General features: G+C 45.6%; 1 protein-coding gene across 2 annotated transcripts in view; it reads right to left on the bottom strand.

Annotated features, from left to right (window-relative positions):
- ABL1 (ABL proto-oncogene 1, non-receptor tyrosine kinase) overlaps positions 1-14,648 on the bottom strand; it is a 65,470-nt gene that overhangs the window by 8,557 nt on the left and 42,265 nt on the right. For both annotated transcript variants that reach the window (XM_052669175.1, XM_052669176.1), the window contains exons 2-7: positions 13,858-14,031; positions 12,847-13,142; positions 7,686-7,958; positions 3,884-3,968; positions 3,342-3,519; positions 835-1,019 (exon numbers count right to left, since the gene is read on the bottom strand). In XM_052669175.1, coding sequence (XP_052525135.1) covers positions 835-1,019; positions 3,342-3,519; positions 3,884-3,968; positions 7,686-7,958; positions 12,847-13,142; positions 13,858-14,031 — 1,191 coding nt within the window. The remainder of the gene's footprint in view (positions 1-834; positions 1,020-3,341; positions 3,520-3,883; positions 3,969-7,685; positions 7,959-12,846; positions 13,143-13,857; positions 14,032-14,648) is intronic.

Raw genomic sequence — 14,648 nt, 5'->3', positions numbered from 1 at the left:
CCTCTCTCTGCACCGTTTCCTCAAAGCTCCAGAGAACTTCACTGCTGCTTCACCACTGTCTCATCTTTTAAATGCACAGCAGATGCTGGGGTAACGTTTTCAAAGCGCCCCTGGGACGAAGTCCTGCAAACTTGTATCGTATGTCACCGGGCACTTCTGAGAATTTGACCAGTAGCTATGGGAGAGATATAAAACCCAAAGAAAGGCTGATAAAAAAGTAGAATGAGATTCTCTGCAGTCAGATTTCATAGAATTTAGCTCCATTTAGCTAAGCCCAGTCTTATCATCAGCACCTCAGGGCTCTTCAATAACCATTTGTCATCAAATTTTCTCTCTGTTTCTGCTCATCTCATTCCAAAGATTATTCTTTTACAATGCAGAAAGACGAGCTCGGAGCTATCACCAGACAGACAGATACACACATAATTTTTTAACATAAAATGAACCAGATCCTCACTTTTCTCCTTAAAGTAGTTTGAAAGTTCCTGGCGATAAAGCAATATATTGCTTCACAGCTCTGTGCCAGAGCTCCATCAAGTCAGCAGCACGGCTGCCCTGCAGCCCCATTTCATACAATTCTATAAACACCACGGTGTCCTTTGTTTTCATACTTGTCAATGACTCCAACATGTAAAGCCAGGCCTGCATCCTCAGTTCTCCACACCAAGACCGACGTGGCAGAGATTAATTCCTGCACTCTGATACAACAACGCAGCTCAGAGAGGGGAGCGCGCTCTGAGATGTTTCGCAGCATCCTCAGTTCACAGCCCAAAACAGGACAGGAAGTCTGCACAAGACTATCACCTGAATTAATTTGCTCGTGCAAATTCTTACCCCAGACATCAGATTTAATGGAGAACTTGTTGTAGGCCAGGCTCTCTGGTGCTGTCCACTTGATCGGGAATTTGGCCCCAGCGTGGGCAGTGTACGTGTCACCTGTCATCAGCCTGCTCAGGCCAAAGTCTGCCACCTTCACCAAGTGGTTCTCCCCTACGAGGCAATTTCTGGCAGCGAGGTCCCTAAAAACAAGAACAAAAACAGGCAGTGAGAAGTCTATCCTGTCACTTGTAGCAAGAGCGAGGAAACAGCAAGAGGCAGTTCTCAAAAAACCCGGGCCTGCACGTGATGATTTTGATCAGGGTATTACACAGAAATTATGCAGCTCTGGCACACATGGAAGAGGGAAAGTTATTTTCCATTCTGGCTTTGTAAGACTGTCAGCCCAACTTTTTTTTTTTTTTTAATGCAGAACGAAAGCTCCAAGAACCCCCTCACTTTCAATAAAAGCTGCCACCCTCAGGATAAAAATAATGTAAAGAAATGTCAGTGCTCAAGTTATCAATAGCTGAGGAGGAGCGCTGAATTAAAGACGTCGCAGCGCCTCCCCTTCTTGCCCACCTCCCCAGCGCTTCCATGACCCAAACACCACCACTCACCCTCCACAACTCCTCTCCCAGTCCCTGTTCAGTGCCAGGTTTAACTCCCTCCCAAGTGCCACGTATCTCACAGCACAATGTTTTGTACCATACCCTCCCCAAAAAGCCACGGGCGACCACAAGGACTCAGTGACAGCACCCAGAAAAGCAGCAACCCAGCTGCCTACAGAGGAGGCAGGACAAAGCCTGTGTGGGCAGCTGCAGGACAGCAGTTTCTTCTTACTCTTTCAGCCCTAATCTTCAAACAAGAGTGGTTCTGCCCTTTTCAAACTACCCTGGCCTCTGCTATCAGTACTTATGTTTCCAGAAGGCTGGATTATAAGCAGATTGAGCCTTTCCTCCATGTTTTTTCACCCTGGCAGGTGAGAGATGCACACGTTGCATTTGCCACCCCCTTGCTCAAACATGCTGCCAGCATCCTCAGCAATGCATAGAAACGTAAAGCACAGAAATACATTTCTCCTAATACCAGGTTTCATTAAAAACACTTTTTCAGATTATGTTACATTGAACTAAAAATTGATTCTACCAGAAAAGGTGAGATGTTGTCTAGATACGAGGCAGACTCTGCTGTTTCTTTTGCTTGTTCTGCTCAATGGGAATAAATTAGGGGGAGAAAAAAGTACATCTTACTAGAAGGCCATTATATTTTCACAATGTTTTTGAATATATCTTCTTATCAATCCCGATTACTACAATGTATGTCTAAATAAAAGCTCCTCTTCATAATCAAATTCCTCCCCCTTCCTGATTCATTAAATGAGGTCACAGCCCAGCATTTGAATTCACGGATGTGAATTGTGACAACACTCTTAAAATAATTGGGTAGGTGGGTATGGGGGTGGCTGATAAGGAAAAATGCTACTATTTATTTTAGATAAATGGGTCATCAGAAATAAGATGAATTGAAATGAATGGGAGAGCAGACAAACGGGACTCACACAAAGCAGATTTTAAAGCTCACTTCCCACAGGCTGAAGGGATGGAATACTTTCAACAGAGCAATTCAAAGGGCGGAAATTTTAATTGCAGCATCACCGTTTGCTTCATTGACTGATAGAAGCATTTAAACAGCTCCTTCAGGCAGCAAAAGCAACACATGTCTGAGGAACACCTAAAACTTTACACGCGATCTTCATATTTGCCTCTATAAAAAACATGTGCTAATTCCACATTCTAGCTAATTGGGCAGGAAAGGTCACACTGTGGCACAGAGAACATCTTGTATTGAACTCAGCAGCTCTCATCTCTCACACAGGATGTGTCATTATATTGCTAGGAGGTCGCTCCTACAGACAAAGAATGCAAAGCTCCAGCTATAATTGCAGCACACTTAAAGGTCAGAGTCTTTGGGACTTTAAGACTGCAAAGACATTATTAAAGTCAAATAATTTGGACAATGGTGGACAATAATCTCTACAGAGGAGGGAAGAAGTGAAATAAACAAGAATGGACACAGGGTGAGGTGGCACTAAGAGGGTGGCTTTGCTGTGAGCACCTGCACACACCCAGCAGTGTCACCTGTCTGCAGCAGCCTTTAATGGCTGTTGAAATCAACGAAGGAGAAGAGGCTTATGTGAGCCACTAAGAGCCTGTTACTTGAGGAAGCATTTATGTCTAAGGCGTTTGTTCAAACTGAAAAAGCACTGGTATGTCTTTAACCTACGTCTGCTTCAAGAAAGAAAAAAAAAGTGGAGAAAAGCAATCAGAAGACATCCTATAGACAGGTAGAAGAGCATCCTATAGACAGGCCAACACACTGCACCAGAACATAGCAGATAGACAGGGTGTTCAATACAGGACACGGGATGCAGCTGAAGGGAAGGCTGTGACAATCTTAAAGTACATCAGGAGATGTAGATCCCGATTCAGATGGGATTCAGGAGCACTCAGTGCCATTCGTACCTGTGGATGAAGTTTTTCTTCTCCAGGTACTCCATGGCTGAAGAGATCTGGGTTGCCATGTAGAGCAGCACCACTGCATTGACCTCCTGCCGGTTGCACTCACGCAGATAATCCAACAGATTCCCATAAGTCATGAACTCTGTGATGATGTAGAAAGGAGGTTCCCGCGTGCACACCCCTAAGGACCAAGACAAAGTTCACTATCAGTACCTGAGAGTATCAGTGACCCTTCAAGTCTGTCATCTCAGGCAACGCATATCTCTAACGGCTGCAAACGGGGGGACTGCACAGAGAATAGAGTTTTGCTTGGAAGTGGTTAACAGAGGATTTTAATTTCCTGCTTCAGGCTCTGGCAACTTAAAACGTTAGGGAGACGAGATCATTAAAAATCATGTATTACCGGTACAAATCGTGAATTTTGCCAGACAATAAGTGCCTGTATTTAAAGCCTTGGTATGGTAAGCAGCTTATCTGCTCCTTAACATCCATATCACTGCACAAGGGTTTAGTTCAAATCCCCCTGCTTGGTATTTATCACTTACCTAATAATTGCACCAAGTTCGGATGCTTGATCTCCTTCATTACTGCAGCTTCTTTCAAGAACTCTTCCACCTCCATGGTATCCTCCTGCAGAACAATAGCAAAGCTTTGGCAAGGACAGCGTGCACAGAGGAGGACACAAAAAGAACTGCAAAGTGACAGCATCAGCCCCAGTTCTTTCAAGGTAGTTTTTCCCTGTAGCCACATCACAATGCCAGGGAGCAAGGAACATTTTTTGTTTTGCTGGGGCTTTTTTTGTAGGATTTTTGTAAAAATACGTTTTTATCACTCTTATTGTAAGGGAGCTTTTTTGGGCAAGACGATCCATATCCCTTTTGTGAAGGGCCTCTCACAGGACCACTCAGGAGTTGAAAAGGAAAAAGCTCAGCGCGCTTGTTCCTAACAAGAAAAAAAACCCACACAGAATCAACAGCACGGAAAGAAATGAAACAGGAACAGAATCAAAAGAAAGCCTACACCCAAGCTAAGGTCTGAGCCACTGCTGAGATGCAAGCCCCCAGTTTCAGTGGGTCTGAGCAAGAAAACCCCGCTGCAAAGAGAAGCATGGCCAACAGCAGGGGAATTGAGAGCCCGAGGTTTCACAGATTTCATCCCTGGCATTTAGAGCCTGACCCATGACGTAATGGGTCTGGGCAGATGTGTCACTGCCTATTTGTTGAGCACCATAAAGTTGCTTGGCACAACAGAAAGCTGAGGGAGATCCGATCTTGCTCAGAAGATACATATTCTGAAGCAAATATACCCCCACGGCCCGAAGGTCATTTCAAAGTGGTGCAAAAATACAGATCCATTCCTAAAGCAATGTTTCTTTCTAAATCCATATTTTTTTTTTCATCGGTGGATTAATGTTGACAGCCTACATGGACGAAGTGTTTTAAGGAAGGATTGGAAAGGATTTACTGCTGCTGGTGAGAATGATAACAGTGGGCTGCTGCTGTAAGATCCAGCCAGCACTCTGCTCTGCAGTTAGCGATGAGAGCCTCTTTCAAACAGCTTCAATCCATCATTCACTATTCGTTGCCAATTAGCTTGATTGGCAGCTGTGTTTTTCTGAACACGCTCTGTCAAAACGAATTGCCCAAAGGTCCTGGGGAACAGAACTGTAAAACATTTTCTTTAGCAAAGGAAACAGGGTTAATAATCCAGGTTGCAAAACGACCCTAAACACGCACTTATCTTATGTATGCTATGCAGGCTGCACAAGGCTGTTCCTCTGCATTGCTGCTCCGTGGTTTTAAATCTATTGCCTCTCACTGACCAAATTAATAGGAAGGATGCATGCAGAGAATTACAGTAACAGTGATTTCCCTGAAAATCTGATGGCAGAATTTTACCAGCTTCCATCTTCTGCTGTACAAAACCACAGAATAAATAAAACAGTTCCAGCAATACGGTATTTTCCCAGAAAAACAGGGCAATGCCTCAACCTGCACTTGCACAAAGCTCACTAAGGAACAGCTCCATGCTGCCCCATCTGCTGGGGTAAAAAAGCATTAAATAAAGCTGGGCAGCTCCCAGCAGCTCAACCACTGAACAGCCCTCCAGGGAACCGAGTTGGGGCACAGGCACTGAGACAGGGCACGATGCTCCAGCGCAGTCCCTGCAGCCCTCCTGCCCCTTTCAACAGGATCAGGAGCAAAAAAGCAAACACAGGGCACGTCGTGTCATGGCCACAGACCCTGTGAAATCCTGCTGTGTCTGATGCAGGTCGCTGGGTTTCCAATGAAACATTCTTGTGGGAACCATCTACACCCCAACACGCTGCCTAGCATTTGCCAGTTACATGAGGCTGAAAAAACAGCCTGTGCTGCATTTGTCTTCTCGTGTGATCCAGGCTCTGTGCTAGCTGTAACACACAGAAAACCGAATGACAAATGGGTGCTGCTGAGCACTGCTCCACAACATGAACTGCGTGGATCTTTGGTGCCTTCAACCCTCCCTCCCCTCCATCCTTCTTCTGGAATAGACAGGGAAGGAACAAGGAGAACCGTGTGAAGCTGTGAAAAACATTCTCTGGCAGAAAACGAAGCGAGTCACTTGAAGCTGCCGAGGGCTTGTTTTCCCATGTCGAACTGGAATATAAATGCCATTTTTAAGTATCGCCCAAAACTTTGAAGGCAGCTGTAGCCCCACCTGTCAAGCACTAGACTGATGGATTTAAAGAAGGTGGAGTATAAATTTGCTTTTAAGGATGGTTTTAGTGTGCATAATTGCAGACTGAAGTGTTTCTTAACTCTCTTCTTGGTTCTTCCTGCATTCCCCAGTGGCACACACTGTTCCATATTACATTATGAACCACTTTCAGTCATGTTTCATTAAATATTTATTTGATGTATTCGAAACAGTCATGGTCTGTATTGAGGTTTCTCCAAGGCACAAACAGAGATTCGATGGCACTACGCGTCGTTTGCCTTTCTTGATGGGTTTTAGAGACATGGCACAGGAATGCAGCAGTGATACTCTGGTACAGACGAGGGACAGGAGGCATCAGGGATCCTCACATCAGAGCCAGGAAGCAGAAAGAGGACGCTGCAGCAAACAGAACGTTCCGAGAAGCAATCTGTCTCTCTCACGTATGGCGTGGACTCTTTGCTCCTCCTGCTCACAGCCCGGTCCCACCGCACAGCGCTCCGAGCAGCCCCGCAGTCCCGGTGCGGTGGCCCTAACGCTAGGTGTCACCCGCTGCCTGTGTAAGCTGCTGCTTCTGCTCTTCTCCACTGGGGAGCCCGAGCGGGAATCTCCACCATACACAAAAGGCCAAAATGGAAATGCTTTCCGCGGCCATAGCAACCCAGAAATACTGAGGTTGCCGCTGTTCAGACAGCAAGGAAGAAATATTTTCCCCGAATCCAGGCAGTTTTCTCCCCCTGACACTATACATCTATACAGCTCTCTGCACTTCTACAGTTCCACTGCAAAAAAAAAACACCCATCAAAACACAAGAAGAAACAAACAAAAAGCCCTCTTCTGTTTGTTTCTGCAAGACCAACCCACATGACCATGTGAGGATAGAAAACATGGTGTCAAGTTAGCATAAAACTTCTATTAAGCAATCAAATGCAATGTGTGTGGATGGTGCCAGAAGATCTCAAGACACATTTATAAACATAAATGAATTAAGCAATGACCTTCTGAACTCAGAGCATTATTTGCATTTCAAGAGGCAAGGAGACCAAGACTCAGGAATAAGGGAGCAGAGCCAGAAGCAGAACTGATTATCCAGTCCCTCATTAAGCCCTCTTACGAATTTTAATACACTTTAGCTTGGATGCACTTTTTCCTCCTCTTATATCTTCTGATAATAAACAGCTGTGAACAATTGCCTAAGACTACTGGGTACAAGGAGCTTGTCTTTTGGGAAAGAAGCCACATGAGACAGACAATCAAAGCATTAAGAGTTTCCCTGAAATACAGGCTTTGAATTTTATGTTGGCTGAGTCATAGTCCCCAACCTTCCTTAATACATCAACTTGTGTTAGCATGTTCACCTATGATCAGCACACCTTTGCCCCCTCTTGAACGCAAGGGATGCCACAGCAGGACCTCTCTTAAGATTTCATCTGTTCTAAAGCAAAAGCTGCTCTGTTAACACCCTCCCTTGCTCAGTTTACACAGAGAATCATGAACTCATCAAGTTATTTACTATTGTAGGCCAAAGTACAGAAAGGCACAGCCATCACGAACCCCAAATTGTCACGTGGGGCTGGAGGAAGTCAGCCAGCTTGAACTCACTTCCTGCTGAAAAGGAGACAAACAGGACTGCTCAGAGATGCGGGTCCTACCTTTAGGGTCTTCACAGCCACTGTGAGGCTGTACTTCTTCCAGACTCCTTCATACACCTCTCCATACTGCCCGCCGCCCAGCTTGTGCTTCATAGTGATGTCAGTTCTCTCTATCTCCCACTTGTCATAGTTTGGAGACACCCCGTAAATGGTGGGCTTGTTGCGCTTGGGCGCCGGGTAGTGCAAAGTGGTGATGAGCCCATCTGCTACCGTTGAATGATGATGGACCAACTCTGCCAAGGTGTTGAAGCGGCTCTCTGAAGAGACGTACAGCTGAGGGAGCAAGAACAGAAAGCTCAGTCACGTCACTCACACTGGAGCATCCACCTGCAGAAACCACGTTGTGAAGTCACGACAGAGAAGCCCCGCATCACGTCTGCTTGAGCTGCAGCACCACGAGCTCTGCAGAAGCCTGGAGCTGAAAAAGATCAACATCTGCCTGGGAAGTGCACAGATTCTAAAGAAACAGACACGCTTTGCTGAAACAGCATGGGAGGAATGACTGCAAATAGCACTGCACTGGCATGCTGTTGCTTGAAATGGTTTTCTGGTCTGGTCAGTGAGGGTTGTGGGATGCTTCTCAACAGCAGGGATTTCCTACCTCTGCGTCTTGATCACATTATTATTATTTCAATTATGACATTTTACCTTCCTATTTTATGAAGTTTCAGTAACAAACTGGTAGCTTCCCTGCTGTTGGCCTAAGTAAGATAGCTGGCCTGCTGCATCCTTGTCATGGGCACAGATCAGTAACAGAAGTAAAATTATTACTGAGTGGGGATCTGTCGAGACACATTGGTAACCCATGTTTGTTACCTTTTAACATCCAAAGAGAAGCTCCATTTTGAGCCTAAAAGCTTATGGTAGGCAATGGACAAGTGATTCCCTGCTACAATTTAGTACGTTCAATTTCACACTCAAGATCAATCTTCTGCTACAGGAGGTGACAAAAGCCACAAACACAGTAAGAACAAAGTGGTGCTGGTAGCACTTGATGGAGAGGGAGAAACCTTCTGACTCACTGGATATGCACTCAACAGTGCAGTCTGTGCATGTGCAGCATCCATCTGTCTCATTTTGCAAGGCAGGGAAGCTGACAGGGATGCCAATCATCCCCAAATCGCAGACCTGCAGCCAAGCACTACTTCCTCCACTCAGACAGAATGCTTGGATGGAGAAAGAAAACACATCTGTGAAGTTCCAGCAATAAGTGAACATGTCTAACAGAAAATGGAGATGCATTTGCAGAGGGGGAAAAATGTTTGCAGGGAAGGTAGAAAAAAGGTCAAACTTGAGGAGTCTTTGAACTGGAGACTGGCAGATTCTGTATAGATGCTCCTTTGCAAGCTTCTATTTACTATAAAAATGAGAATAAGAGGCACTGGAGAAGAACAAATGTTCTGAAGGTTACACGAGCACTACGAATAAATACAGAAAATGAAAAGGTGAGTGAAAACAGCAGCTGCATCACCTAGGGCAGCCAGAGTGACAGGAGAGGCCTCTCAGCACCCTGCTTCCCCAACTCCCTACTTCAGTTTGTGAAAATCAGGCAAAGGCTTAAGGATGGATGCTGACAGCATTGGCAGCAGTTGCTAAATCACACATGCCATGGACATTATAAAAAGAACTGCAATGGTAAAATGCTCAGCTCAGACACACGGCATCACCCCGAGAAGACAAGATACAAGAGAGCACGACCCACAAATTGGTCAGTGACTGCTACAAGCTGTAGGGTGACTGCTGGCTTTCAAGCTTTGCCCTTTGCAACAGAGCAATGCCATCTGTAAGTTTTCTGGAACATGAGCATTATCCAACAAAGGCAGCTACACTGAGAAGCCAACCTTCCTGCTGCAGAGGAATCACAACCCCCATTACAATGGGGACGGCATCCAGGCTCCAGGGAGTGGGAGATGATGCACAGTGGCCAACGTGCCTGTAAATCACTTGAACAAAACAATGACCTGCTCGAACCTGAACCATTAACTACTCTGATGATAACCTATTTATTCTCCTTTTGCTACATTTGCTGATGGCAAAGCTCCTATGGAAGCTCTGGAAAACAGAGGCGTTCTCCTGGGGAGCCAGAGCTCAGTTTCTAACCAAACTGAGTCAAATATTTTTTTGGTGAAGTAACTGGATCAAACCTCAACACCTGTCATGGCCGGGGTGAAATCACCTTAAAAACAGATGTTCTGAGAACAGAAAGGTGCCAACTTAAGAGAGACTCTTACAGCTGCATGGCAAGAAGCAAACAGTTCTTCAGACCACCGAGTGTTTGCCAGCACAATCAGAATGTAAATCAATGTCAGTTTGGGAAGCACTTGCAGGGTGAGCAGTGGAACAAGCTGTTCCTGTGTTACACCGAGGACTAAAATGTGTAAAATGTGTATAAAAGTGAGGATAGATGTGCCAAATTGTGCTGAACTCTCGGATCACCTGGAATATTATGGAACCATGGAGAAGGAAGCTGTCCTTGCTTTTATGTGTGTTATGTATGTATGCCTGCATCTCACAATCTCAGGATCTCACAGAAATGAGAAATATTTCTATTTTTACGATCCTATGAGAAGGAAGTTAAATAGATGGCCAAAGGTTTCACAGCAAACCTGTTACAGGTTGGGGAACAGAACTCAGGATCACCATGCCCAGTCCCAGCACTTCATGCCTCACAAACATAAATGAAAAATAAACAAAAAAAAAACATCCACCTACCACACATGGTCATTTTGGAAGCAGTTTTTCTCCCCCTGGCTCCCTGACTGGAGGTAGGGGTGCTGATCCATGTGAACCACATCCTTAACCCAAAGGGATTCCCACCCTGCCGTCAGCCAACAACCTGAAAAGCCTACACCAAAAAACTGATTGAGATTCACAGTAAAGGAGCTGAGCTGCATGCAGTTAAGCCACGAGCTAAGGAAGGTTCCACAGTGAAGGAAGCTCCAAGAGAAGCAAAACACGTTCTGTGCCCCTAATACTGAGGACAGCAGGATTTCACACAGTGGCTGGGCAATGCTGTTTGCTCAGTCTGGTTACTCAATAGAAACCTTCTACTACCAAGTCAGGAAAACCAAGTGCTCTGCTCCATGGAAGTGGTTTACCAAACAACTAGCTGCACCATGCCAGCCAAATCAAAAAGGTCATTTTGAGTGTCTTATTTAAATAAAATAATAATAAAAAAAAACATTAAGAGGTGGTCCGGAAGAATATGTCCCATTAAAATGGGAAAGAAAAAAAAAAGCTCCCTGAGGAACTGACGCTGAATCTCAGTGCTAAACTGGTGCTAAAGCTAAGAAGTACACATCTCCCATCTTTCCCTCTTTCTTACAGCAAAAAGACAGCACAGGGCTCTGCGATGCACGGCACACCCCACACCAAGCAGTTGTTGTGCACACTTCTGTAAAAGCTCTTTGCTCTCACAGTTGCAGGACGCAATCCACCAAAGCCATTCACCCTTCCTGCAGCACTTGCTGACGCTAAGCTCCTCAGACAGGCTGACTAACGATACAGCAGGCCGTGGCAGCCCCAGGTGCCCAGGGAGCTGGAGGTAGCAGCTTTCCTTCTGCAGAGCCACGCAGTGCTGCAACACAGGTAATGGAGCATGACAGCAGCAGCTCTGAGATCCGGCAGCCTCCATTTCAGGAGGGGAAAGCAGAGATATTGGCTGCCTGTACTCCTCACCCCTAAACTCTGGCAGGTGAAAGGAAGAGCGGCAGGCTGGAGGTGGGCCACAGAGACAGCGCGCTGCTGCCCAGTTTGTTAACACAAATGGAAACAAATGAGACTGAACATGCCAGGCTGCTAATTGCAGCGTGGCACTCCGTAATTCCCTTCCCTTGGCACACGGCCACCTCCTCCCAAAGCCCAGCATTCGCTCACTGCTGCTTCTCTGTTTTGCATTTCCAACCACCACCGGCTGCAGGTCTGTTTTAGTGCATTGTGCTGACCTGCACATTTTATCAAAAAACACCAATTCAAGCAACTTTGTGGGAAATGAACAGTTGACCTGAGCAATACAGAGCTGAACAAATTATTGCTTTGGGGGGATAAAAACGGCTCTGCTGGGATGAAAGCCTTCATACGCCGAAACCTCCTGCAGTTAAAATGAAGAACGTGCCATGGCATGAGGGACACATGCTTATTTACACTGACTGAGGGAGGCCAGGGTTCAGAATGTTCACATGTGCACACTGCTCATCTGCCAGCATCAACGTGAGTCAAAGGGAAGTCAGCTACAGGGACAGCAGGAGGAAGGATACTGCAGGTCACCACGCACACCCCTGAGCGTGCAGCACATCTGCAACTCACAGTGCTGATGTCGACCACAGAGCGTCTACAAAGGAGGAAAAAGGAAGAACCAAAGCACTGTAACTTGGATATATACCACTTTCAATAACTGTCAATTACCAGGTGCTGGCAAGAGCCTCAGCAGCCATGCTCCAGATCCATGCTGCAACTTCTGCAGAGGATCTGAAGAGATAATGCTCACAATAGATTCATTAAAAACAAGAATTGCTGAAACCTAATGCCAGCCAAAATGTTTCCATGAAATTACAACAAAAATCTGTGGAAAACCTCATTCTTATGTTAACATTTCTCTGCAGCATCCATTGAAACGCAGCACAGTTGGGAGTGCATAAAGATAGAAAAGAAAGAAGATGACACTGGAAAAGGGGTCCATACAAATTAGAAGGTGCCTACCCATTTTCAGTGGTCACATGGAAATACTGTGGAGAAATTAAAATACTTTAAAATGAGGCTGAATAGTTCAAAAGGTATTCTGTTCCTAAACTTACAGGGCTATGAGCAACAGGCACAGACTTCTCTGATTTGGCACTCCCAGAGGTTCTTTTGAACATATGTAATGAAAATCCATTGCCAGATAGCATCTTATTGATGGTATCTACTGCATTCAGCTCTGATGTAGCTCTGGGATGGCAGTTTGCTACTGAGCTGTGTTATATCTCAGCAGCTGGCTAAAGGAATAAGCGTGTTTCATCACAGCCCGGTCAGAAGCTCACAGTTCATTATAACTGCGGATGCTGAACACTGTGATCTGGGCTCACAATTGCACGTTTCAATCATTACTCCTTGACCTCGGGCACTAGTGCACAAAGCACTCCAGCAAGGTTTCCTCTGGCAGCACGGGCAGCCTGCAGCCTACCTTCCCATCGGACGCAGTGTTTATTCTGTAGTGGTACACCCTTCCCTCGTAGCGCAGTGAAATTGACCTCTGTCCTGGGCTGCTCTCACTCTCTCGCACGAGAAAGCTGCCATTGATGCCGCTGCTCAGGAGGTACTCAGCAGCATTACGTGACACCGGTCCGTGGTACCAGGAGTGTTTCTCCAAACTGTTCACTGGGGTGATGTAGTTGCTGGGTACCCAGCCTTGTCCATTCTTCGTTTGGGCCTCACACCATTCGCCATTATGATTGTAACCCAGGACACGAAGCTTTTCACCTAAGCACAACCAGAGAACACATTTAGACATAGCAAATCTAGGAGTAGAGTAAAAAGATGGATTATTTCTGGCTTACAGGTTGTTAGAATGGGTATCTGACTGAGCAGGGACCATGTGCGTCTCTTTAAGCTTAAGTGGACCACTGAAGCCAAATAAAATGACATGCATGCTCCAAGGGTCTGTGAAATTTTCATGCAGTTCTGCAGCAGTTCTGATGCTGTCTGAGCTTAAAAAAAAAAGATTCCAACAAATTTCATTTGAGCTGAGTTGGCTTGATGGGGCTAGACCAGGAGCGGATAAATGGCAAAAATCTGTTCTGATTAGCAAGCAAGCAGACTTGAAGTGCACATAAGGAATGAGAGGATCAAGTAAGAAAACACTGCATCTGCACAGTCATTTTTCATAGGAGGACTGCATGCTGGAGAACAATAAAAATGACAAAGACCTGCATCTGAAGTCAGCCTACATCAATTTCTCAGCTCAAATTCTTAGTTCTTAGTGGAGACCTCCTTCTGACACAATCTTGTCCAATGCAAAAACTTCAAATAGTTTTAACCTTTTAGAAGGTTATGACTTCAAGAAATATTTGTTTAAGAAGAATTCCCACAGTAAAAAAATTCCACAGTGTGTAGCGTATAACTCGGCTGTTCCACTGTGGCTTTCCTTTCTGTGCTTCTCGCTGCTTCCTGATCCCATCCTGCACAATTCTCTTACCTTTAGTTATGCTGAGAGTGTTGTCCCCACTCGCCACAAAATCATACAGTGCAACAAAGAGGTGGGGGTCATTTTCACTGGGGCAGGACAGGAGGTTCTCCTTGGAGTTCCAGCGAGCGGCTTCACTCAGCCCCTGGGGCTCAAAATCTGACACGACTGGCCTCTGGAGGGCTTCTGCAGGAAGAAAGGGGAGAAAAGCAGGTTCATTCTTGCTGATAAAAGCCATCTGCTTAGCCCTCGTGCTACAATTTTTCTAATTTTCTCAACATCCGTGTTCCTCACGTATGGATCATCCCTGACAGCAGACCTCCTGCACATGCACACAGTGCAGTGGCTGCGGAGCCCCTTCCCAGCACATGAGCTGCCTGCTCTGGCCATGAAGCAGAAGGAAACCCTCTGCCTGCAGGCAGTGCTGCTCACGGTCAGCTGCTGGCTCTCTATAAATCCTTCAGTCTTACCTAAGTGCTGCAATGGTTAGACTTGAAATAAGCAGACACCTCTAAAAGGTAATCCCTTAATTACCCTATAAATGAAATCACCGGAACTTGAAACACTGAAAGTCAGGCAGGATGAGATTTATAAGATGTGGCGTACACAGAGTTAGATACGTATTTTTGTAGTCTATACTATTTTTAATCATCTCTCGTCTTGTTTGAGTAAAAGCTGGGCCATTTCTGTTACCTCTCTGCCACCTGCCGCTCTCAAGAGAAGCACACAGTGAGAATGTATGCTGCACCATGCACTCTGTAGGAATCTTACAGGCTTCGAGAAGAAACCGATTCCCAAAAACT

Source organism: Tympanuchus pallidicinctus, unplaced genomic scaffold (genome assembly GCF_026119805.1).
Source record: "Tympanuchus pallidicinctus isolate F22 unplaced genomic scaffold, pur_lepc_1.0 scaffold8, whole genome shotgun sequence".
Lineage (NCBI taxonomy): Eukaryota > Metazoa > Chordata > Aves > Galliformes > Phasianidae > Tympanuchus > Tympanuchus pallidicinctus.
The sequence above is the reverse complement of the archived record's forward strand: the minus strand, read 5'-3'. Positions and strand labels throughout refer to the sequence as shown.